The 25,671-nt window shown below is 37.7% G+C and overlaps 1 protein-coding gene across 1 annotated transcript; it reads left to right on the top strand.

Annotated features, from left to right (window-relative positions):
• Window positions 1–2,153: 2,153 nt before the first annotated feature.
• LOC140981513 (glucan endo-1,3-beta-glucosidase 12-like) lies at window positions 2,154–4,566 on the top strand. Its single transcript, XM_073447938.1, has 2 exons — window positions 2,154–3,713; window positions 4,287–4,566. The coding sequence occupies exons 1-2, from the start codon at window positions 2,318–2,320 to the stop codon at window positions 4,319–4,321; spliced, it is 1,431 nt and encodes a 476-aa protein (XP_073304039.1). The 5' UTR covers window positions 2,154–2,317; the 3' UTR covers window positions 4,322–4,566.
• The last annotated feature ends 21,105 nt before the right edge of the window (window positions 4,567–25,671 follow it).

The raw sequence follows: 25,671 nt of genomic DNA, 5'->3' as shown, positions 1-25,671 counted from the left end.
GTGATTTGATGGGTTAATAATGCAGGGAATCTTTGGCCAGAGTAAAACATGTGCATTATGAAAATGTGTCCTTATTCGCACATACGATGCAACTATGTTACTCAAAGATACATCACATCATTATCGAATTCATTTGTAAATCTCGATATACCAATAATTGCAAATTTAATAGGGATATATGTGTGGAAATGATCGTAGTATACACTAACCACAACTTAGTATCTCATGCAAACACTATCAGTGATACGTAAAGGATCATGAGGTGATGCTTCTAGACGCTAACACTCTTAATATGATCTGACGATTGCAATCAGATTTGAGTTCTGACATTCTTGATCAAGAGGTCGATGAGAAAAATATGGCTAATTAGGGTAAGCACGAATAAGGAGAAGTGATGTCCTGAATTATATAAAGTTGAGAACTCAAAGCTATCGACATTTCTAAACCATTGAGTGTTACACAAGTATTGAATTATGTGTTTCCGTTTAGATAGCTAAATTATATTAGTTGAACTTGGAGATTGTAAGTTTGATGTAGATCAAACAGATAACTTATAAAATAGCTTATAAATATGTTCTGTATTTGAAAGTTGTGAAATTTAGCTTGAATGCTAAATTTGTTAGGATAGTGCAATTGCCTAATTTAGTTTGGTAAAAGAGATTCAAAATAGGCAAGCGTAAAAATGAGTTAGTGGAAAATATTGATATTCAAAATTTTAAATTTTCATTATAATAACGAGATTTGTATCCTCGTCACATCGACACTGTCTGATAGTCAACCGAAGATTATAATGAGATCATAATTATTTAATTAGTAAATTTAGAATATGCTAATTAAATGTTAATTAATAATTTTGATTAGGGGTGTAAACGAACCGAGCCAGTTCTCGAGCTTTTCGAGTCGGCTCGAAAAATATTTGTTTCATATTCGAACTTATCGGATTAAAATAAATATGACAACCATGTCATATTAAGATGCTAGATTTTTTTCTCTCAATGCACAACTCTAAAAAATCGACCATCATTCTTGTTCTGGACAAAGTCTCAGTTGATCATTGACCTAATTTGGAGATTGAAGAACGATAGTTAATCTAGTATATCATTCGTAGGGATTTGCAAGAGAGACTATCTCCGTTTAAAATTTATAATAGTTTGGTGTTCGGTATTTTAGAACGTAAAGATAATAACTTTAAACGTCCTATGCATGGATTGAATAATACGACGTGTAATAATATTTTGATTGTCAAAATTAAGTTATTTTGTGAAATTTTAAAATTTAACTGTATCTCGAATGTGAGAAAGCGGATAAATCTCAAAACGGTCGTATCTTGTATGCAGTGTATTTGACGTGACCTGAATGATATGTTCCAGCCCCGTTAAAATAACATGGGATATACCTAAAAAAATATAACATGGAATAATTTTATTTTGCAACATCAAATAGAAAACAATTATAATTCATTTTGTCCAACATAATCGATCCTATCCGTTGTAAACTATTTTCTATCGAATAATTGCATTACATGGCCCACATTTATTATACAATATAACCAAATTTACATGTTTGACTGGCAAGTCCAACGTTCATATTTTGCTATATGATGGCATTCATTCATTATCAACTATTTGCCATTTACGTAGTGAGTTAGCCAACTTTGTTTCAGATGTCTCCAATGAGTCTAAGAAAAATTTAGAATATAATAAATAAGAAGAATAATTTGTTATTAATTAATTTCGTTTGAAGTGTATTGTACGTAATGTAACAATTTCATAAACTAATAATCATAAACATTATTCCTTAACGTTAACCGAGGGAGTACAATAAATAAAATAAAAACGTTCAAACGCTATTAAGCCAACATTAAATGTACTTTTTCTTAATGATGATATTGCAAAAAATCCAATTTTTATTCATCTGGCGGTTTTATTTGTCAACTCAATATGTGAAAAAATATTTATCGTTTTATTTTAAAGTAAATATAAACGGATGAATATAAACGGATATATGAAGCAAAAACGAAATATTATAATTTTATTTTTATTCTCTTCTCCAAAATATATTTTTGTTAGTATCCAATACAATTCGTATAGACAACAATAATATTATTTTTCCTAAAATAATAAGGAAATAAAAATAAATCTTATTCATATTAAATATACTTTTTCCACCACAAAGTAAGAAGAAAGAGTTTTCACTTTTAGAAGCCCATTTTGCCCACTACTACTACTCCATTGCCCTTGTTTCCCCACGAACTCTATATAAATCTTCTCCATTACCACGACATCTCTCCACCCTCCGCTCTCTCCGAATCCAGAGTATGGAATTCCCAATTTGCTTCTCCAATTCTCTCTTTTCATTGTTATTCATACTCCCATTTCTACGATATGGCCTTTGCGACTCCGGCGCCGTAGGAATCAACTACGGCCGCATCGCCGACAACCTCCCGTCGCCGCCCCAAGTGGTGAAACTCCTCCGAGGACAAGGTATCACCAAAGTTAAGCTCTATGACACAGATTCTACCGTCCTCTCCGCGCTCTCTGGTTCCGGCATCTCTGTGATTGTCGCGCTTCCCAACGAGAAGCTCGCCTCCGCTGCCGCGGGTCAATCTTTTACGGACTCGTGGGTCCAATCCAATATCCTCGCATACCATCCTAATACGCAAATCCAGGCCATTGCTGTTGGCAATGAAGTTTTCGTGGATCCACAAAATACTACCGTTTTCCTCGTGCCAGCCATGAAAAACGTGTATGCTTCACTCGTTAAGCATGGTGTAGCTTCGTCCATCAAAGTTTCATCCCCAATCGCCCTCAGTGCGCTCCAAACGTCATACCCTTCATCCTCTGGTTCATTCAAATCAGACCTCGTCGAGCCTGTCATCAAACCCATGTTGAATTTCCTTAAACAGACTGGTTCCTACCTAATGGTGAACGCCTACCCATTTTTCGCGTATGTGGCTAATACAGACACCATCTCTTTAGATTACGCCTTGTTCCGCAACAACTCCGGCGTTGTAGACCAGAAAAATGGCCTTGTTTACAAAAGCTTGTTCGAAGCCCAACTCGACGCCGTTTTCGCGGCGATGAATGCTTTAGGATTCAACGATGTCAAGATGGTTGTTTCTGAAACAGGGTGGCCATCGAAAGGTGACGAAAATGAAGTTGGAGCAAGTGAACCAAACGCGGCTGCTTACAACGGGAACCTGGTGCGCAGAGTGCTCACTGGCGGAGGGACCCCCCTTCGGCCCGATGAGCCACTCGACGTCTACTTATTTGCCCTTTTCAACGAGAACCAGAAGACCGGGCCCACTTCCGAAAAGAACTACGGGCTCTTTTACCCGAATGAGCAAAAAGTGTACGATATCCCTCTCACGGTGGAGGGCCTCAGCATGAACAACGAAAGTAAAAGTCAGGTGGTGGCGAAGCCTCCGAGCAGCGGCGGCGACCCAGGGGACTTCTCCACTAGTACCGTGGGGCAGACGTGGTGCGTGGCTAATGAACAGGCGGGGGAGAAGAAATTGCAAGCGGCGCTGAATTATGCTTGTGGTGAAGGAGGCGCAGATTGTCGGCCGATTCAGCCAGGTGCAGCCTGCTACAATCCGAAGAACCTGGTGGCACACGCCTCGTATGCATTCAACAGCTTCTACCAGAGAAATGGTCGGGGAAGTTGGACCTGCGATTTCTCCGGCGCAGCCTACGTCGTTACTCAGTCTCCGAGTACGTCTCTTCTGTCCAAACTTTTGTCATTTTTTCCGATATATATATTTTAAACAATATTTCTTTTCATTTTACCTATATATGTGATGACTTTTCTGTTTTTTTTTCACATATATACGCACTGGCTGCAAAAAAGTAACACCCTGTTGGATCACTAATCCTAAATTAATAAAATGTTGAGTTTATCTCAATAGGAAATAAATAAAATACTCATCTGTTGTAGGCGGATAGATGTTATCACCATTTCAAAAATTATAAAATAATAATGTTGCGTTATTTAAGGAAAAAAGAATCTTATCATTCTATTCACTAGATTTTTGTACATTCAACTTTTATGTTAGCTGACTTTGTGAGACGAAATTTTGATCTAAATCAATTTATAGAAATTATTAATTTTTATATTAAATTTTTTTTTCATTATAATTACGAATTGGGCTAAATAAATTGAAAGATCAATCAGCAATTTTTTTTTTCATTACCTATTTGTTATCTTATTTTATTTACTGCATATAGTACATTAAATATACAATTATGAATATTGCTAAAAAATAATTGTTAATTCAATATTTGCAGAATTTGGTAGCTGCAAGTTCCCCACCGCTGGCTAATCGAGATTTCACTCAAAGAGATTGGTGGGAATTAGCTCCCCCCCTTTTTTGCTTGTTGCGTTAGCCTTTCTTGGAGTTATTTTTATTCAATTTTTTATATGTAGAAACATAGAAGGAGATTAGATATGGTTGGTTTTGTGTACTTTTTGACTTTTATCCACCTGCTTTGTTCGCTTGATTTCATGTACAATTAATTAAAAAAAACAAAAACTTATTTATGGTATTAGGTTTCCAGAAGGAGTTCATATTGTGTTAGCTAATTTAATTGTTTATCAACTTTTGGTGGTGCATTCTTTTATGATATCTTGTTTTGGTTTGTAATTCTCAACCCATGGATAATTGACATGGAATGGTCCATGGTTTATGTATTTACAATCCTGTAAAAATGAAAAATTATTTTAAAAATGTGTAATTTGATGTTTTCAAGACTATTAATAATAAGAATAATAAAATAAATCTTTAGCAACTATGAACGAAAAAAAACTATAAACAATAACTTTAGCAATCTATTTTTGTATAATTTCATAAACTTTCAAAAACAAAATATTTTAATTACTATCTAATGAGCATAATGGACTTAATATACTATGATTAATGGACTTAAAACTTGTATCAACTATTTTATATTAAACAAGGCCCTAAAACTCTAAACATATACACACAAACTCATGCCCCTGACGCTAGGAAATACTAGGACTCTCCATCAGCACTCAACCATACTCATCACATGAAATTTTGAGGAGGAAACTCACGAAATTTGAAGGAAAAATCAGTAAGGTTGCATCCCTCGTCTCTCCACTAACGTTCCTCGCTTCACAAGTCGTTTTTTGTGCGTAATAAACTCAAAGGCACGCCTTAATCTTCTTTTACTCATCTTTCACACCATATTATATGTTCTGATACATGATTGCATGAAAAACATGATACACTTTTTTTATTTTTCTTTTCATGGCATAAACATGATAAAAATAGAGTTTGCATCTTTTAAAACTCTTGCTGAAGATGTACGAAGGGGATGCCATGCTAGTTGATGTTTTTCCACGTGTTTGAGGGTCATGAGATGCATGTTTAAGGGCTGGAAAGGTTACGGCAAGAGGATGAACAAAAATATGGGATTTTAGAGTTCTAGGTTATTTTCATTGAGGTTGCTTGAAGAGGGAGGCTCGGTCGTGGTTAAGGGCTGTGTCCAGGGGTCCTAAGAGGATTGCATGGTGGTCCTAGTTGGCTGGAAGGAAGGTTGGTGCAAGGAGGAGGGGCCGTAGGGTTATAGGGAGGTCACACGCATGGTTAGGGGACGACTTCGTGGCTGTGGCATGCTAGTTGTTGTAAGCTCGTTCCAGTAGGGTCCCTAGGGTGTGTTCAAGGTCTTAGGATGTTCAACTAGGGTCTGGACCGAGTGGTTAAGGGCTGGAGTCGAAGGATAGGTAGGGTGGTCAAGCTAGGGTTCGAACCTAGGGCAAGGAAAGTTCAGCAGCTGCCCTATGCTTAATCAAAGGTCTTAAAGGTTTTTATTTGGGTTGTATATGGTATGATTAGGTGTTAATAAGTCATGGTTCAAGTTTGGTTAAGTTTCGAGTCCATTCGGGTTAAAACCGTGACGTACGTCTAAGTTTTAAATACGAATTAGGAAATTAGTCGAGGATCGTAAGTTTACATCTAAGAAATATTTATGGGTATATTTTAAGGTGTTATGTTAAGTTTGGATGGATTTGGGTCGTCATTTCAAGGTCTAAGGATAAATTGAGAAAGTTAGGGTTTTATGGGCAAAACGATCATTTTACACCTGAAAAATGTTAGACGTCCTGTAGTGCCTTGATGCTGTAATAAATGTCAAAATATTTATTTCAAATGTTCATCGAATTTTATGATGAAACGTTAAAGCTAAATGACATGTTGCATGCTTGATTTAAAAAAAATGATTTATATATGCATGAATTTTTATAAGTGATGAAAATATGAAAAGCTGAAAGAGGTGAATTAATTGTGAGTAATACGATGATACAGTGATATGATGATACGATGATATCTAAGGCCAATGCTCAGTTGATGGGTGAGAGTGTCGCTGATGTCCCTGTCATGCGGTACCGTAGTTATACGTAGATAGATCCATCAATTTACAGCTGATACGAAAGTTACAATTAATGATCTGGATTCAATAAAAAAGAAAAAGTCTACGTATATGATTAAAAGAAAAAATTATATGATGAAAGGAAAATGTTTAAAGTTTATGTTCATGAAAAACTATATTGATTAAAAGTATTTTCACTGTTGCTTGTGAATGTATATGTAATACTTGCTCTCATGGTTAAGGTTTGCTAAGTCAATAGATTCACTAGGTGTGATCGATGTAGGTGAACATGATTTTGATAGAGGACTTGATGGTTGAACTAGCTGGACTGAAGGTGCACACAACCCGAGGACCGTCGCTAGTTTTCCGCAATTATATTTATGAATTAAGTTACTTTAAATATTTTATGACTTATGATGTTTTTGAGAGGTTTTGAGAGATTTAAGAGTTTATGCTTTATTTTGAAAAAAGGCTAAATTTAGGTTTGATTGACGATTTCATGTTTTGAATGCTTTCTTTTGAATTTTCAAATAATTAGTTGGTGAGTTTATTTTAAGTGGTACAAAATATATATATATATATATATATATATATATGTGTGTGTGTGTGTGTGTGTGTGTGTGTGTGTGAGAGAGAGCACAATTCGGCCGAAGCCAAGGGTTTGAAAAAAAATTCTAATATATTTTAAAGAAAAACGAGTAGTAGACGTTTCAGTTGGTATTAGAGCAACGTTCCTACGAAGGGTTGTGCCACCGCCAGTCTCGGAAAGCTCTGTCGTCAAGTCTCAAGTATGTAAGTTTAAATGTTTTAAATGTTTTTTGGAACGGACTCTTAATTCGTTTTTGAAAATTTGCGGAAAATTTAAAAATTTTCTCTTTAAAATGCCTCATTCATAAATAAACAGATAAATAAAGTTTAATGTTCAAAGTAGCAGCGGAAGTAAATATTTGTTTGCAAAATAATAATTTAAAATAATCCAACAAAGATAAAAATGTTTGAGCATAAAAATAGTAAATGCTGAAAATGAGGTCCTCGGGTTCCACTACTGCCGACCCAAGCTAGCTCACTGGTCCCCGTCCTCGGTCCCGACCTCGTCAGTACCTACAACAATCAAGTCTAGTGAGTCTAAAGACTCAACATGCATATATCGTAATTAACAAGTAATAAAATTTTGCATGCGAAATAAAAATAACATATCATGAGTCTGGCATAACGTGAAAATATCGTGACAGGAGTAATTATAATACGTGCATAACTGAACTGAAAATCGTATCATGGATAATTGTAAATACGTGCATAAATGAACTGAAAATCGTAAATGTTTGCTCCGTAGAGCCTTGTCATAAAATAGCATGTACTAATTTTTCTGTTGAGATTATGTTATACGCAAGTGGTCCCATGAACTGAACTGAACTGAACCGGTAAGTGACCACCGGGTGAAGTAATGAGCGTCTGATCAGACTGCTGCCACAGTATAAGGGGTGGTAGAGAACGGACCTGACCGGTAAGTGACCACCGGGTGAAGTAATGAGCGTCTGATCAGACTAATGCCAAAGTATACTGGGTGGTAGAGAACTGAACTGACCGGTAAGTGACCACCGGGTGAAGTAATAATCCCATGATAGTGCAATGACCACAAGCAATATCGCATAAATCTCAAAATGAATATTTTCTATTTTTATGCACGTAATATAGTTAAATAACGTAATTAAATATCCTGTATTAATTTTACCGAATGGTTTGGATCGCTCCCAGGCTCGCTGCGACTTAAATCTAACATAAAAATATATGCAAATGATTTAACTTAACCAAACTTTGTAATTGAATCCAAAAACGAGACAATTACACCCAATGACTTAGTATTTAATCATGACTCCGTGCCAACCCGAACCAACACCGAACCATCATTTAGTCATGATTAAAATACACCTAAAATGATGAAATAATGTTCCTAAAATCACAGTACTCGAAATTTTGTGGAATGGAGGCCAAAACATGAAACGCTCTTTCGAGAGTCACTTTGGCACATTGCACCGTAAATTCTCGTACGACCTCTAAACTTAACCGAATCACAAACGGCCAAAAACATGACCTTTCTAACATGATGAGGTACTGTCCAGTCCAAGGCCATAGGCTAAAAGCCAAACAAAAACTCAAACGAGCCTCTGAACCGAAGCACCAACTTGCTGTCCAAAAATACAGCAGCAGCGCTTTCGTTTCCTTGCGTCGTTTACGAGGCTAATGGCCATTGGGGCTTGAACCACCAACTAGAGCCTCTTCCCAACATCCTAAGGGATGGTTTGAACCATGGCTAAGGGCCCTAGGCCAGCCACAATTTGCACCACACCAAGAATCAGCCGAGACTCCCACCCGTGATGCCAACCTGCGCGCGTGGGCTGTTGCAATCGTTCTTGCTATCATGGACCGTTCCAGTGGCCATTGATTGACCATGGCATGATCTAGACATCAAGAGGTATGGTATAAACCGTGGCTAAGGTCTAAAAAGCCAACCAAGATCCACACCACACCACAAAACCGAAAACCAACTCACACACGCAAAGAAGCAGAAAACAGAAACCGAACGGCACTCGCGTTGTTACTGTCCAAACGACTTGGGACGTGGCTCAAGCCACTTAAGGCCAACTTGACCACGTACTATGCTTGCTAGGGAAGGGTCCCAGCCATGGCTACCGGCCCTTGGCCAGCCATGGCTACCGGCCCTAACCCACGCAAGCCATTAACAGCAAAAATGTTTCAAAAATGGCACTTGTTTCATGCTTGCGGATTGGAGCATCTAACTCGCAGTTTTGGGACTTGAACTGTAGAACCCGGAAATCAGATTACGGATAAGCCATGCATAATTCTAGTATTTAAATTAAAATAATTTTTATTGCATGAGTATTTAAATTTAATTATTTTACGTAGTATTTTAATTTTTTATCTTTTCAGTTATTTCAGTGAGGCCGGACTGGAGTTGGAGTTTTGAGATAAAATTTAAGATTTAGAAAACATTTCCAAAATTTATTTTAGCTAACTAGTAAGTTAATTTAAGTTAAAAGGGAGTTTAGAGAATTATTTAAGTAACTTGAGGTGATTAGGAAATAAGTTCATTTAGGATCCATAATTAATGTGTTAATTCACTACATTATTTAAAGAATAGGTAAGGCTCTAAAGGTTTTAAATACACTAACTAAACAATATTTCCCCTCCATTTATTTATTTAATTTTCGGCCCCTTAGATGATTAATCAATTCCTTGTCAACTCACCTTTGACCCTTTCCTTGTAATCCCTTAGCATGATAATCTTTTCATTTATTAATCACCCTTAATTAATTAATATTAAACCATTATCCTTACCTTGTTGTTGACATGTAGAATCGGTCATGCCACATTAATGCCTCCAAGAATATTTGATATCAAACCATTTCAAATTCAAACGAGAGCAAGACTTGGTCTTGCCATCCCTTTTATATTGCAATTCCCTTCCTCACTCCTAGCATTCCCTCCCTCTCCATCAGTTCAAAAATTTCAGAGAGAATTGAGAGAAAAATCGTGAGCCTCATAGCTAGAAACAAGAAGGAAAATCGATTAGAAGCAAGAAAAGAAGATCACTCCGTCTCCTCCGCGCCACGTCGTTGCGTTTCGTTCGTTTTTTTCTCAAAACGAAACCAAGGCATGTTTATATTTTTATTGACTCTTCAATCAAGTCATATTACTATTTTAAAACATAGCATGTACACAAATTTGAAGGGTAAAACCGAAATACATGACAAAATATTTTCGAAACCAAGGTGCAGATTTTTGGTTTGCCCTTGTGCTCTCACGTTTTTGGTTGTTTCTGTCGCTGCAGGGTATGGTTCGATCCTTGGCTCCCAAGGCTGCTCCTAGGCATGTACTAGGATGGATTAGGACCATGTTGGTCCATTAGTTCAGCCCCCATGCTTGCTGGAAATCGAAATGACAGCAACCTCCCCATAGTGCAGTATTGGAGTTCGAAAATTCTGTTTTGCTTGTCTAAGGATGGTTCGAATCTTGGTTGGCTCTTGGGCCTGTAACCCTGGATTGAACCCTTCCCTAGCATGTCTAGGACGTGACCAAGATGCCCTTTCATGTCTTGGTTCACGTTCCCATCAGTTTTTAAAACAAACAAGACAAGCCCCCCCTGCGACCTTTTTTTTAATTCTGCATGTTTCCCTTTCGGTTTTTGTGGTTTTGGGTGGACCTTGGTTGGCTTCTGGCCCTTAGCCCTGGTTCACACCATACCCCATGATGTCTAGATCAAGCCATGGTCAACCATATGGCCACTGGTATGATGCATGACAGCAACAAAACGAAATTTCAGAAACATCACCGTACAGATTTTTGTGTTCTTGGTTGAAGCTTGGTGTTGTCCTAGGTGTTGGATTGGATTGTGGTTGGCCTAGGGCCCTTCGCCATGGTTCAGGCCACACCTTAGGATGTTGGGAAGAGGCTCTGGTCGGTGGTTCAAGCCCCAATCGCCAATAGTCTCGCAAACGAAGCAATATAAGCACTAGTGCGGTTGCTGGAATTTCTGGACAGCAACTTGTTGCTTCGGTTCAGTGGCTCGTTCAAGTTCTTGGTTGGCTTTTAGCCTATGGCCTTTGACTGGACAGTGCCTCATCAAGTTGTGAAGGTCATGTTTTTTTCCGTTCGTTATTTGGATCATTTTAGAGGTCGTACGAGAATTTACGGTGAGATGTGCCAAATTGACTCTCGAAAGAGCGTTTCATGTTTTGGCCTCCATTCACCAAAATTTCGACTTGCATCATTTTTGGAGCATTATTTCGTCATTTTAGGTGTATTTCAATCATGACTAAATGATGGTTCGGTGTTGGTTCGGGTTGGCACGGAGTCATGATTAAATACGAAGTCGTTGGGCGTAATTGTCTCGTTTTGGATTCAATTATTTTGGTCAAGAAAATCATTTGCATAATTTTCATGTTAGATTTAAGTCACAGCGAGCTTGAGAACGATCCAATCCATGTGGTAAAATAATACAGGATATTTCATTATGCCATTTAATTATATTACGTGCATAAAAATGTAAAATATCCATTTTTTTGAGATTTATGTGATATTGCTTGTGGTTACTTTATTATCATGGGATTATTACTTCATCCGGTCGCCATGTACCGGTCAGTTCAGTTCAGTTTCGCCCAGTGTACTGTGGCATTAGTCTGATCAGACAAACATTACTTCATCCGGTCGTCAGTTATCGGTCAGTTCAGTTCAGTTCACTGCAGGGGCCACTTGCGTAGAACATAATCTCAACAGAAAATTTATGACATGTTATTTTATGACAGAGCTCGATTGAGCAAGCATTTCTTTTATGATTTTTAGTCAATTATGCACGTATTATAATTGCTCATGACAAGTTATTTTCACATTATGCCTCATGACATGATATTTTTATTCCCATGCAACTTTATTATATTATTTACTCGTTATTTACGATATATGCATGCTGAGTCTTTAGACTCACTAGACTTGATTGTTGTAGGTACTGATGATTTCGGGATCGAGGGCGGGGACTAGTGAGCCAGCTCGAGTCGGCAATAGTGCAACCCGAGGACCTCATTTACAGCACTTGCCATTTTTATGCTCAAACATTTTTATCAGTTGTTGGATTACTTCAATTGTTATTTTGTGAGCAATAATTTCTTCCGCTGCTATTTTTAAACATTAAACCTGATTCATCAGTTTATTTCGTGAAGGAGGCATTTTAATTATAAAAAAAAGAAAAATTTTAAATTTTCCGCAAATTTTCAAACACGAAGTTTCGGGCCTTTATAGCTGGTATCAGAGCTTTGGTTCTGTAAAGGGTTGTACTACTACTGACCTCGAGAAGCTCACGAAGTCGCGTCTTCGGTCTGTAAGTTTTACATTTACGCATTTTATTTAAAGCATGAATTATTGTAACTGCATGATCTCGCGGAATGTTTTTTTTTTCGTTCAGATTTTAATTGATCAGTATTTATTTAAATTTAAATAAATTATGGAATTATGCATGTTTGTTACGTATGGGTTATGTATGGAATAGTATGCCTCCTAGACGTATTCTTGAGCAATCGAGAGATGATGAACCTCGCCAGGGGGACAGAGAGGAGCCGAGGCAGGAGAGGAACGGACCTCCACCCCCTCCACCTGACATGAATGCCCAGATGCTAGCTGGGATGACTCAGTTCTTCGTGCAGTTTGCGGGGAACAATGCTGTGGCAGCCAGGCCGACAGGGCCCGAGGCTGTTTACGAGAGATTCATGAAGATGCGTCCGAAGGAGTTTTCAGGGACATCGGACCCAATGATTGCCGAGGGCTGGATCAAGTCCCTCGAGGTTATCTTCGAGTTTATGGAGCTTGGAGATGCAGACAGAGTTCGATGTGCCACCTATTTATTCGGAGGAGATGCCCGCTTATGGTGGGAAGGAGCATCGGTAGCCCTGAACTTGGCTACACTGAGTTGGGCGCGTTTCACGGAGGTATTCTACTCCAAATATTTTACTGAGGAAGTGCGCACCAGGTTGACCACGGAATTCATGAGTCTGAGGCAAGGAGATTTGACTGTTACGGAGTTCATCCGTAAGTTTGAGAGGGGTTGTAATTTTGTGCCCCTGATCGCGAATGATGTTAAAGCCAAGTTGATGCATTTCTTTGTGGGTCTACGGCCGATCTTGCGCCGTGATGTTAGGGTGTCTGACCCTACTACTTATGAGGTCGATGTCTCCAGAGCTCTAGCCGCAGAGCAGGATCAGCGTGATATCGAGAGAGATCGCCAGGGCAAGCGCCCAGTCCAGGTACCACACCGCCCTCCTCCTCAGCAGCATCAGCACCAGAATAAGAGGCCTTATCACGGCCCGCCCAGAAATAGAGGAGGACCACAGCAGCAGCAGCAGCAGGGATGTGCCGTCCCGAGGACTTTTGAGCACCCAGTCTGTCCCAAGTGCTAACGCCGCCATCCTGGAGCATACATGTATGGCTCAGGGAAGTGTTATAAGTGTGGTAGCTCAGACCACATGCTGCAACAGTGCCCCCGGAAGAATCTTCCTACCCAAGGCAGGGTATTTGCTCTCCATGCAGCGGAGACGAACCCCGATACCATGCTTATGACAAGTACCTTTAAGCTTTAAATTTATATTTGGGATTTAATGTTTTGGGTTGAGATTTTGAACCTTGAATTGCGATAGGGTTGCATGCTCTAGTCAGTATTATTTTTGGGAATTTAAGTTAGAAGAACTTTGGCCTTTGCATGTCTATAAGTTTAGTTCGTGTAACTATTGGGTTCAACTTAGAGTTCCGATCTTTCAGGGAGAATTTTTATATCTGGTTCCGCTACGAAGGCCTTGATAGATTCAGGGGCCACCCACTCATTTATTTCGGAGGTCTTTGCTAATTTCCTCAAGGTCCAGACCATTGGGCTAGATGTAGCCTATTCAGTCGTATTGCCTTCTGGTGAGGAGATGGCAGCTACCAATGTGATCCGAGACATAGATCTTGAGCTCCATGGCAACCTCGTTTATGCGGATCTGATCGTGTTGCCGATGCCAGAGTTTGACATCGTACTAGGGATGGATTGGCTATTGCGGAACAGAGTTTTGATTGACTTCCAGCGGAGATCTGTTCTAGTCCGACCGCCTGGAATGACACAGTTCTTATTCGAGCCGGACAGGTACTTTCCCTTACCGTGCATTATTCCTTATGTCAAGGCTAGGAAGCTCATGCATAGAAGGTGTCGATCTGTCCCCGAGGTACCCATGTGCCGCAAAATGCATCAGTGATCTGCAGTTTTCTTGGGCTAGCAGGATATTATCGGAAGTTCATTCAGGGATTCTCCTCTATCGCAGTTCCACTCACATCATTGACAAAGAAGAATGTGAAATTTGTGTGGAGCAATGAGTGCCAGAAGAGCTTCGATACTTTGAAGAAAGCTCTTATCTCAGCACCAGTTTTGGCCTTGCCATCAGGGCCCGGCGAGTTTGTTCTGTATACCGATGCTTCGAAGCTCGGTCTAGGCGCAGTATTGATGCAGCATGGGAAGGTGATAGCATATGCTTCTCATCAGTTGAAGACTCATGAGAAGAATGACCCTACCCATGACCTAGAGTTGGCAGCCGTTGTATTTGCTTTGAAGATCTGGAGGCATTATTTATATAGAGAGAAGTGCCAGATCTTTACCGACCACAAGAGCCTCAAGTACTTCTTTATGTAGAAAGAGCTGAATATGCGTCAGAGACGATGGTTGGAGCTTGTGAAAGGCTATGATTGTGACATTAGCTACCATCCGGACAAAGCTAATGTAGTTGCGGATGCACTGAGCAGGAAAGTCGCAGTGATGTCCCATTTGGTGGTTTCTAGACCTCTTCAGTTTGAGATGCAGAGGTTTGATCTAGAGACTTATCCTCGAGGTAGAGTTCCCTGTCTATCTACCTTGACTATTCAGTCCTCTCTTCTAGACCGTATTCGCACTGGTCAGTCAGCAGATGAGCAGTTGGCAAAGTGGAAGCAGAAAGATGAGGCCAAGGGCAGTGTCCTGTATACAGTCAGCGACGGTATTGTGAGATACCGCGACAGAATGTGGGTCCCTAGCAGTGATTTTCTCCGAGCAGATATTTTATCAGAGGCCCACATGTCACCGTACTCCATTCATCCTGAGAGTACGAAGATGTACAAAGATCTGCAGCTATTGTATTGGTGGCCTGGTATGAAGAAGGACATCAGACGGTTTGTAGCCGAGTGTCTGACATGTCAGCTAGTGAAAGCTGAGCATCAGAGACCAGCAGGTATGCTCAAGCCTCTTCCCATTCCCGAGTGGAAGTGGGAGAATGTTACCATGGACTTTGTGACCGGATTGCCGAAGTCAGTCAGAGGATCAAATGCCATCTGGGAGATCGTTGATCGTCTTACCAAATCAGCGCACTTCTTGCCTATTAAGATGACTTTCACCATGGTTCAGTACGTAGAGTTGTATGTCCGGGAGATAGTCCGACTTCATGGGATTCTAGTTTCTATCGTATCTGACAGAGATCCCAGATTCACTTCCTCGTTTTGGAAGAGTTTGCATTCGACCATGGGTACGAAGTTGCTGTTTAGCACAGCTTTCCATCCTCAGACAGATGGGCAGTCAGAGCGAGTTATTCAGATCTTAGAGGATCTTATCCGTGCTTGCGTCATTGATTTCTCAGGAAGTTGGGAGTCGAACTTGCCATTGGTAGAGTTCACCTATAACAACAGCTTTCAGTCGTCTATAGGTATGGCTCCGTATGAAGCATTGTATGGCTGTAAGTGTAGATCTCCTGTTCATTGGGATGAAGTAGGAGAGAGAGCAGAGTTGGGTCCAGAAATTATTCAGCAGAGTGTCGATGTAGTAGCCCAGATCCGTGATAGGATGAGGACTGCTCAGAGTCGACAGAAGAGTTATGCGGATCAGCGGAGGAGAGATCTAGAGTTCGCAGTCGGCGACCATGTCTTCGTGAAAGTGGCACCCATGAAAGGTGTCATGAGATTAGGGAAGAAAGGGAAGCTCAGTCCGAGATTCATTGGACCATTTGAGATCCTCGACAGAGTTTGGAAGCTAGTTTCTCGTGTTGCTCTTCCGCCGAATCTGGCCGGAGTACACAATGTGTTCCACGTTTCCATGCTGAGGAAGTATATGGCAATTCCTTCACATGTGCTGAATTTTGAGCCGTTGCAGCTCACTCCGAACCTGTCTTATGAAGAGAGACCAGTGCAGATCTTAGACAGACAGGAGAATAAGCTTCGGAACAAGCTAGTTAAGAGAGTGAAAGTCAAATGGCTTAACCATTCAGAGGAGGAAGCTACGTGGGAGTCTGAGCCAGAGATGAGGAGTCGGTACCCCGAGTTATTCGGTGAGTTTTAATTTCGAGGACGAAATTTCTTTTAAGGGGGGAGAGTTGTAGAACCCGGAAATCAGATTACGTATAAGCCATGCATAATTCTAGTATTTAAATTAAAATAATTTTTATTGCATGAGTATTTAAATTTAATTATTTTACGTAGTATTTTAATTTTTTATCTTTTCAGTTATTTCAGTGAGGCCGGACTGGAGTTGGAGTTTTGAGATAAAATTTAAGATTTAGAAAACATTTCCAAAATTTATTTTAGCTAACTAGTAAGTTAATTTAAGTTAAAAGGGAGTTTAAGGAATTATTTAAGTAACTTGAGGTGAGTAGGAAATAAGTTCATTTAGGTTCCATAATTAATGTGTTAATTCACTAAATTATTTAAAGAATAGGTAAGGCTCTAAAGGTTTAAAATACACTAACTAAACAATATTTCCTCTCCATTTATTTGTTTAATTTTTGGCCCCTTAGACGATTAATCAATTCCTTGCCAACTCACCTTTGACCCTTTCCTTGTCATCCCTTAGCATGATAATCTTTTCATTTATTAATCACCCTTAATTAATTAATATTAAACCATTATCCTTACCTTGTTGTTGACATGTAGAATCGGTCATGACACCTTAATCCCTCCAAGAATATTTGATATCAAACCATTTCAAATTCAAATGAGAGCAAGACTTGGTCTTGCCATCCCTTTTATATTGCAATTCCCTTCCTCACTCCTAGCATTCCCTCCCTCTCCATCATTTCAAAAATTTCAGAGAGAATTGAGAGAAAAATTGTGAGACTCATAGCTAGAAACAAGAAGGAAAATCGATTAGAAGCAAGAAAAGAAGATCACTCCGTCTCCTCCGCGCCGCATCGTTGCGTTTCGTTCGTTTTCTTCTCAAAACGAGACCAAGGCATGTTTATATTTTTATTGACTCTTCAATCAAGTCATATTACTATTTTAAAACATAGCATGTACACAAATTTGAAGGGGAAAATCGAAATACATGACAAAATGTTTTCGAAACCAAGGTGCAGATTTTTGGTTTTCCCTTGTGCTCTCACGTTTTTGGTTGTTTCTGTCGCTGCAGGGTATGGTTCGATCGTAGGTTCTCAAGGCTGCTCCTAGGCATGTACTAGGATGGATTATGACCATGTTGGTCCATTAGTTCAGCCCCCATGCTTGCTGGAAATCGAAACGACAGCAACCTCCCCATAGTGCAGTATTGGAGTTCGAAAATTCTGTTTTGCTTGTCTAAGGATGGTTCCTGTAACCCTGGTTTGAACCCTTCCCTAGCATGTCTAGGACGTGACCAAGATGCCCTTTCGTGGCTTGGTTCACGTTCCCATCAGTTTTTAAAACAAACAAGACAAGCACCCCCTTCGACCTTTTTTTTAATTCTACATGTTTCCCTTTCGATTTTGGTGGTTTTATGTGGACCTTGGTTGGCCTCTGGCCCTTAGCCTTGGTTCACACCATACCCCATGATGTCTAGATCAAGCCATGGTCAACCATATGGCCACTGGTATGATGCATGACAGCAACAAAACGAAATTTCAGAAACATCACCACACAGATTTTTGTGTTCTCGGTTGAAGCTTGGTGTTGTCCTAGGTGTTGGATTGGATAGTGGTTGGCCTAGGGCCCTTCGCCATGGTTCAAGCCACACCTTAGGATGTTGGGAAGAGGCTCTGGTTGGTGGTTCAAGCCCCAATGGCCAATAGTCTCGCAAACGAAGCAATATAAACACTAGTGCCGTTGCTGGAATTTCTGGACAGAAACTTGTTGCTTCGGTTCAGTGGCTCGTTCGAGTTCTTGGTTTGCTTTTAGCCTATGGCCTTAGACTGGACAGTGCCACATCAAGTTGGAAAGGTCATGTTTTTGGCCGTTTGTGATTTGGATCATTTTAGAGGTCGTACGAGAATTTACGATGAGATGTGCCAAATTGACTCTCGAAAGAGCGTTTCATGTTTTTGCCTCCATTCACCAAAATTTCGACTTGCATCATTTTTGGAGCATTATTTCGTCATTTTAGGTGTATTTTAATCATTACTAAACGATGGTTCGGTGTTTGTTTGGGTTGGCACGGAGTCATGATTAAATACGAAGTCGTTGGGCGTAATTGTCTCGTTTTGGATTCCATTACAAAGTTTGGTCAAGAAAATCATTTGTATAATTTTCATGTTAGATTTAAGTCGCAGCGAGCCTGGGAACGATCCAATCCATGTGGTAAAATAATACAGGATATTTCATTATGCCATTTAATTATATTACGTGCATAAAAATGTAAAATATCCATTTTTTTGAGATTTATGTGATATTGCTTGTGGTCACTTTACTATCATGGGATTATTACTTCATCCGATCGCCAGTTATTGGTCAGTTCAGTTCAGTTTTGCCCAGTGTACTGTGGCATTAGTCTGATCAGACAAACATTACTTCATCTGGTCGCCAGTTACCGATCAGTTCAGTTCAGTTCAGTTCAGTGCAGGGGCCACTTGCGTAGAACATAATCTCAACATAAAATTTATGACATGTTATTTTATGACAGGGCTCGATTGAGCAAGCATTTCACTTATGATTTTTAGTCAGTTATGCACGTATTATAATTGCTCATGACAAGTTATTTTCACATTATGCCTCATGCAACTTTATTATGTTATTTACTCGTTATTTACGATATATGCATGCTGAGTCTTTAGACTCACTAGACTTGATTGTTGTAGGTACTGATGATGTCAGGATCGAGGGCGGGGACTAGTGAGCCAACTCGAGTCGGCAATAGTGGAACCCGAGGACCTCATTTACAGCACTTGCCATTTTTATGCTCAAACATTTTTATCAGTTGTTGGATTACTTTACTTGTTATTTTGTGAGCAATAATTTCTTCCGTTGCTATTTTTAAACATTAAACCTGATTCATCAGTTTATTTCGTGAAGGAGGCATTTTAATTATAAAAAAAAAATTTAAATTTTCCGCAAATTTTCAAACACGAAGTTTCGGACCTTTATATAAACCCTTGATCAAATTTGACCCTAACGTACCCTAGGACATGACAATAAGCAGCCTTGAGCACCTGGAAATCGAGCCAAACCCTGAAACCACAAAACCAACAAAACCGTGAGGTGCACAAGTGAAGGACCGAAAATCTGCACAATGTTTTTCGAAAGTTTCTTGACATGATTTCGGTTTTGCTTTTAAAATTATGCACATGAAATGTTTTAAGATATTAATATGACTTGATTGAAGAGAAAAAGAATGATAGAAACATGCCTTAGATTTGTTTGAAACGAAAACAAATCGATTACGACGACACGACGCGGAGGAGACGGAGTTGCTTCTCTTGTTTCTACTCGATTTTCTCTCTTATTTTTTTTTTTTGGTTACCTCACGATTTTTCAGTGCTGGAGGAGGCTGAATTTCGAAATAATGGAGAGGGAGAGAAGGCTAGAAGAAATGAAGGGGAAAGTCTACAAATAAAATGGGATAGAATGGCAAGATTATATCTTTCTATTAGAAGAATTGAGAGATAAGGAAATGGGGTGTGATATCAAGGGATTTGAGGGATTTTAGATGGGGTGATGGCCGATTATTTGCTAACAAATATGGGTAGGAATATTGCTTAATTGGTTAATTGTTGAATATTAAATGGTGAGGGAATTATCTACCAAGAATGGATTAAGGAAATGAATCAAGTAGTGAGCTGTCAAATATTTTTTTGAATTTAGAATAGGGATGGCCGAATTCATCTAGTTAAAATGGGTAGAGAAATTGCTTAAATATTAATTATTGAAGATTAAGTGTGATAGAATTATCTCCCAAGAAAATGGATAAGGAAAGGAATCAAAGAAATGAGTTGTTAAACTTTTTAAATCTACCAAAGGAAATGGCCGATTTTTATTAGGTAAAAAGGAGAGAAATATTTCTAGATAACATGGTAGATTATTGCTTAAATATTGATTAGTGGTGAATAAAAATTTTAGGGAATTATCTATCATGAATGGATAGGGAAAGATATTAAATAATTGGATTGACAACTATTTTTAAATTAACTAAAGAGGGTCAAAAATCTTAAGAAAAATAAAGGGAAAAATATTTCTTAATTATTGAATTTTAAATCTCTAGTGTTTTATCTACCCATTAAATATTTTAGTGATTTAAGAAATTAATTATTGAATAACATTATCTTGCATGCATGGCTAAATCTTTAAATTACTTAAATAATTCCTTAAACCTTCTTTTACATTAAATTAACTTTTTATTTATCTAAAATAAATTCTAGGAATGTTTTCTTAATATTAAATTTTATCTCAATACTACAACTCCAGTCCGGCCTCACTTAATTAACTGAAAAGATAGCAACTAAACTACTGCATGAAATAATTAAATTTAAAGAAAGAATTTAAATACTCATGCAATAAAAATCATTTTAATTTAAATACTAAGAATTATGCATGAGTTATACGTAGTCTAATTTACGGGTTCTACATTTTTAATGTTATCACCTTTATGTTTACATGGTTTATACGTTCAAGCTACATGATTAAACACTTTTTGAAGTTAAATGGCATTTATGTTTAACTTTGCATGATAAATTATTTTTATGATTAAACCTGCATCGTTGCATGATTTTTTAGGGTAAAAGATTAGTTGCTAAGAATTTTTTTCATGTTACGATATGAAATAAGAAATTATATGATTTTCATGCATGCTGGTTTGTGGTGGAATTGGACATGTTGAAGAATTTGGTTAATGTGCGTTAGGAAAGGTTGAAAATGATTTGACTATATTGATTTTTGGGTTTTAGTTCTGATGTTTTACTTTTTGTGTCATAAGTTAATCATGAAGATTCTGAATGCTTTTGGGACATGTAAATTTTCTAATAAAATACTGATGATTCGTGGTTACTAGTTTGGTTAATTTTTGAGAATTTTATATAAGGAATAATGATTCGAAGACTCCGTCGGTATTTAGAAGTATAAAAATGTATAATTTGAGATTTTAGGTTTCGATGGACAGGTAAGATTGACTATGAGAATTGATTTTGAGTTTAATAAGTTTAAAATTATTGAACTTTATGTTACGGGAAACCTATTTAATGGAATTAGGAATGCCAAGAACTTATGGGTTAATTGTAGAATTTTTGAAATTTAGAACCAATTGGATAATTTTCGAAGAAATTAGGAATTAATTTTGCAATTGTTAAGAAATTTGGGGATTAGTTTAGCAATAAGTGACAATTGAATGACTTAAATGATATGAATTTTCGATGATTTAGGCTTGAAGGGATAGTTAAAACCTTGAAATATCTTGATTATAATGCTATAAGGAATGGTAATCATGGTCATTGTAGAATGAATCAATATTGGGCTTGAAAATTTAAGCGTTGGTGAAATAATGCTGTGGTAAATTAAAAATTTAGAGTGATGATAATTTAAGATAAAGTTGATCAATTAGTTAAATTATAGGATTAGACATTAAGTTAACATATTTTTGGGAACTTAAGGTTTGATTTACATGTATCATAAGTTTTAGTCCTGATCTTAAGAGTTAAAATTATACCTTTGTTAGAGTTAATTTTTTTTTTTGAAAGTTGGGTATGATTGGTGGTTATGTTACTTGAGAGATGTATGTAAAAGTGAGATAGACATCATGTCTTGGGGGAACTAAAAATGTTTGTTCTTAAACGTCCAGTAACATCGTGATATTTGGAAGTAAGTATATATGGTATACTCATAAAAATTTAGATGTTGTGCTTTATAAGAAATAAATGCACTTGAGGAATTTTCGAAAGTTATTAAAAAAACTTGTAATTAATTGGATATGTGTGTTGGAATTATGTTGTCTAAGATTATTTGGGTTGTGTAAGTTTGAATTACAAGTTTAAGAGATATGTTTTTATATGAAAATTTTGGGTGAATAAAAAAAACAAAAAGGAGTTAATTGTGTTTAACCTAGGTTAACAATGAACAAATATTAAGATTTTTATCGAGTAAGTAATCTAAAATCTTGATAGGTTCTAGAATTCTACGGATTATAAGTGAAGTCGAATTATTAGAGTTAGTCTAACACTAACATGGGATAACTTATAAGTTTTATACGCTAGTGCTAATTAAGCATTAGGATGCGTTAGAATACGACATGCGTTCCAATTAAGAAAGTCCATGTGTCTTAGGCCTCAACTAAATTGTAATTGGGAAGAAAATAGTTTAAGCATGTTATTGATGTTAGAAGGAGTTTTATTATATAAGTGGAAGATCGATATTGTATATTTTGGGTTTTATGGATTAACATTACTCGAAATTTAAGATTTGCAACAATTTTATATTTGGGATGTACTTGTAAATAGTTAAGTTACGTTAGTTTGGTGCCGTAAGATAAAGGTTCGATTCAAAGATGTTAGACTAATATTATTATGGGGTTGAGATAAGATTTAACTATTAAGTGTATTACCCATGATAGAAGTTGATTAATAAATTTTGGTGTTAAGATATCTTAAGTTGAACTGTATAAATGCTAATATTTGGATTTAAAGCCTTAGCATACCTTGGGTGTCACGCCTCGGGACCGAGGCATCGATGACATCCGACATTTATTTAACAGTTTTCATAAAAACAATAAGTCTCGTAGCAAATAGCCAAAAATTAGTCTTTTTCATAATAAATATTGTCTTTACAATGACAACGGAATAAAAATTACATCAGTATTACAGAAGCAAAATACAAAAGAAATAAAAAGTCTTGATCCTAGATCTCTTGATGCGATCACCAGCCCCAGAATGTTTCCTGCTCTTCATCATTCGATTGTTCCTCGGTCTTATATGGGGAGAGATGTAAGGGTTAATACTTTGGGAAACACTCAGCAAGTGAGGGACGATCGATTACCATAAATACATATAATGATAATTTTAAAAAAAATTCAAAACTTATTATATCGACTTATCATGTCAGAACATTAACCAAATCAGAGTCAAAATGTAGAACAGAGATTCACTACAACAAAAATGGTTTTTCGCAGCGCGCAAATACTCTTTCCGCGGCGCACATTGCACGCTGCGCAATTGCAAGTTGTTGAAAGTTCAAGATTATCCGCAGCGTGCATGCGCACGCTGTTAATACTATTATCAACGACGTGCATATGTACGTTGTTAATACAACTATCCGCAGCGTGCAATGTACGCCGTTAATATTCAAAAAAGCGACGGTTAAAAACCATAGACACCGTCGCTAAATTAGCGACAGTTTATAATCCGTCGCTAAGTTAACGATGGTGTTTAAATTTAGCGACGGTTGCGTAAAAATAAAAAAAATATACTTTTATAATTTAATAAATTTTAAAAAAAATTACAATACAACTATGATATCTTAACAAGCACTTAAAAAGTTAACCGAAAATTGGAAAAAAAAAATGTACCTAAACCGGAATTAAAAACGCATAAAAGAGAAATGTTTTAAGTGTTGTGAAGTGGTGTGAGAAAAGTGGAACGGAAATCAGATATTTATAGACAATTTTCGACTATTAGCGACAGTTTTGCGATAAACCGTCGCTATTAGTGACGGTTTAAATATAACTGTCGCTGATTTACGACTATTAGCGACAGTTTAATATAAACCGTCGCTACAAGCGACAGTGGTTTATTAAACCGTCGCCTATTTAAAATCGACGACGGCTTATTGTATACCGTCTTTAAATATAGCGACGGTTTTTAAAACCGTCGCAACTGTAAATTAGCGACGGTCTTACCAAAACCGTAGCTAATTTAAAAATTCACCCATTTTCAACAGCGTGCTTTTAATGCACGCCGTGAATGCATAGAGTATTAACAGCGCACATTATTGCACGCTGCGGATAGTATATAATATTAATTTCCGCAGCGTGCTTTTAATGCGCGCCGTTAATGTATATGTTATTAACGGCGCTCATTAAAAGCACGCTGCGGAAAATATATAATATTTACAGCACACATAAATGCACGCTGCGGATATTACTTTCCGCGGCGTGCAGTTATTTCTGTCAAGTGCAACAATATTAACAGCGCACATATTGATGCTCGCAGTTAAAAGTACTACTCGCAGCGTGCTTTTAATGCACGCTGTTGATTTTGTGCTGCGGAAAGCCATTTTTGTTGTAGTGATTATCAAAACAATTCAGAACTGAACAGATTGGAACAAACAGAACATTGTTATTCATGTCGTCATCCATGGTTAAATTGTCCCTCATATGTTAGTTCTCTAAGGGGTGAGGCCAGAACACAGTTTTTACCCACTGATGGGGCTCAGACAGAACACAGTTTTATACCCACTGATGGAGGTCCAAACAGAATTTACAATCGTCATTCCATATCCAACTCGAATCATAACAGTGTATTACAAAATCAGATTCAACAGACAGTATTTATCAAAATTGAGAGAGGACTCCGCAGAATCAAAGAACATCGAAGAAAAAAGACACATAACGTAAATCGATCGAGATTTTATAAAATATATAATGGCATTTTTAAAAATTGATTAGATGCACATACAAGTATGTCATGATATACTTACACAAATTTTAAATTTACAAAGGAACACAGAGCAAAAACCCACTTACAGTAATTTCGAAGATGTGGTTCAAAGCTTACCGATACTTAGACGAATGGTAGCCGATCTTGGATAGGAACCTAACGACGGTGTGGATAGCAATTCACAACACTTAAATGGCCGGAACAACTCCTCTTTCTTCCTCCTAGGTTCTGTCGGCCGATAGGTATTTGGGAAGAGAGAGGACCAAAATTTTGGTAGGCTTTTTGGGAGTGTTTTTCTTCAGCATGTGATGTGATATTTATAGGTGGAAGAGTGACCTTTCCCTTGCCTCCATGCAGCCGAAAATTGCCCCTACAAGTGCCCAAGATGGTCTAAGTAGCCTCAAAGTAGTCAAACTTTATTTAAATTCAAGGGTCATTTTGGTTAACTCAAGGGTCATTCCTTGCATATTAAATTTGTCTAGTCCTTTAGCTCTTCTCCTAACTCCATTTTTGGTTTTTTTAGGAAAAGAAAGGATGAGCTTCCTTGAGCTAAAATATTGGGTTCATGGGTAGGGGGTTTACTCTTCCGGTGATGACTCTTCGATTGTTGCGGTTTCTTATGGCGTAGATCCCTTTTGAGTTAATCCTCGAGCTTTTGAGTTACTCTCTCGAGCCATGTTAGCTGAAATTTTAAGTTTAGTTTGAGTTTTATAGTTAAGTTTAAAGTTTTGAGTTTAATTTTGTGTGTTATTGCTTACATGATTTTCTTTGAAATTCCGAATCCTCACATCTCACCCTCCTTATTGGAAGTTACGCTCTCGAAACTTGGATTATCTAGATCTTTTAAAGAGATGAGGGTATTGAGTGCATATACTTTTTTCTAATTCCCAAGTTGCTTCTCGTTTCGTATA

This window comes from Primulina huaijiensis, chromosome 1 (genome assembly GCF_012295235.1).
Source record: "Primulina huaijiensis isolate GDHJ02 chromosome 1, ASM1229523v2, whole genome shotgun sequence".
Classification (NCBI taxonomy): domain Eukaryota; kingdom Viridiplantae; phylum Streptophyta; class Magnoliopsida; order Lamiales; family Gesneriaceae; genus Primulina; species Primulina huaijiensis.
The sequence above is the reverse complement of the archived record's forward strand: the minus strand, read 5'-3'. Positions and strand labels throughout refer to the sequence as shown.

Excerpts from the sequence above, each read along its gene's own strand:
- LOC140981513 (XM_073447938.1), top strand. The coding sequence starts at position 2,318 with ATGGAATTCCCAATTTGCTTCTCCAATTCTCTCTTTTCATTGTTATTC. Across the intron at positions 3,714-4,286 it reads CGTCGTTACTCAGTCTCCGA|AATTTGGTAGCTGCAAGTTC; the intron begins GTACGTCTCTTC and ends CAATATTTGCAG.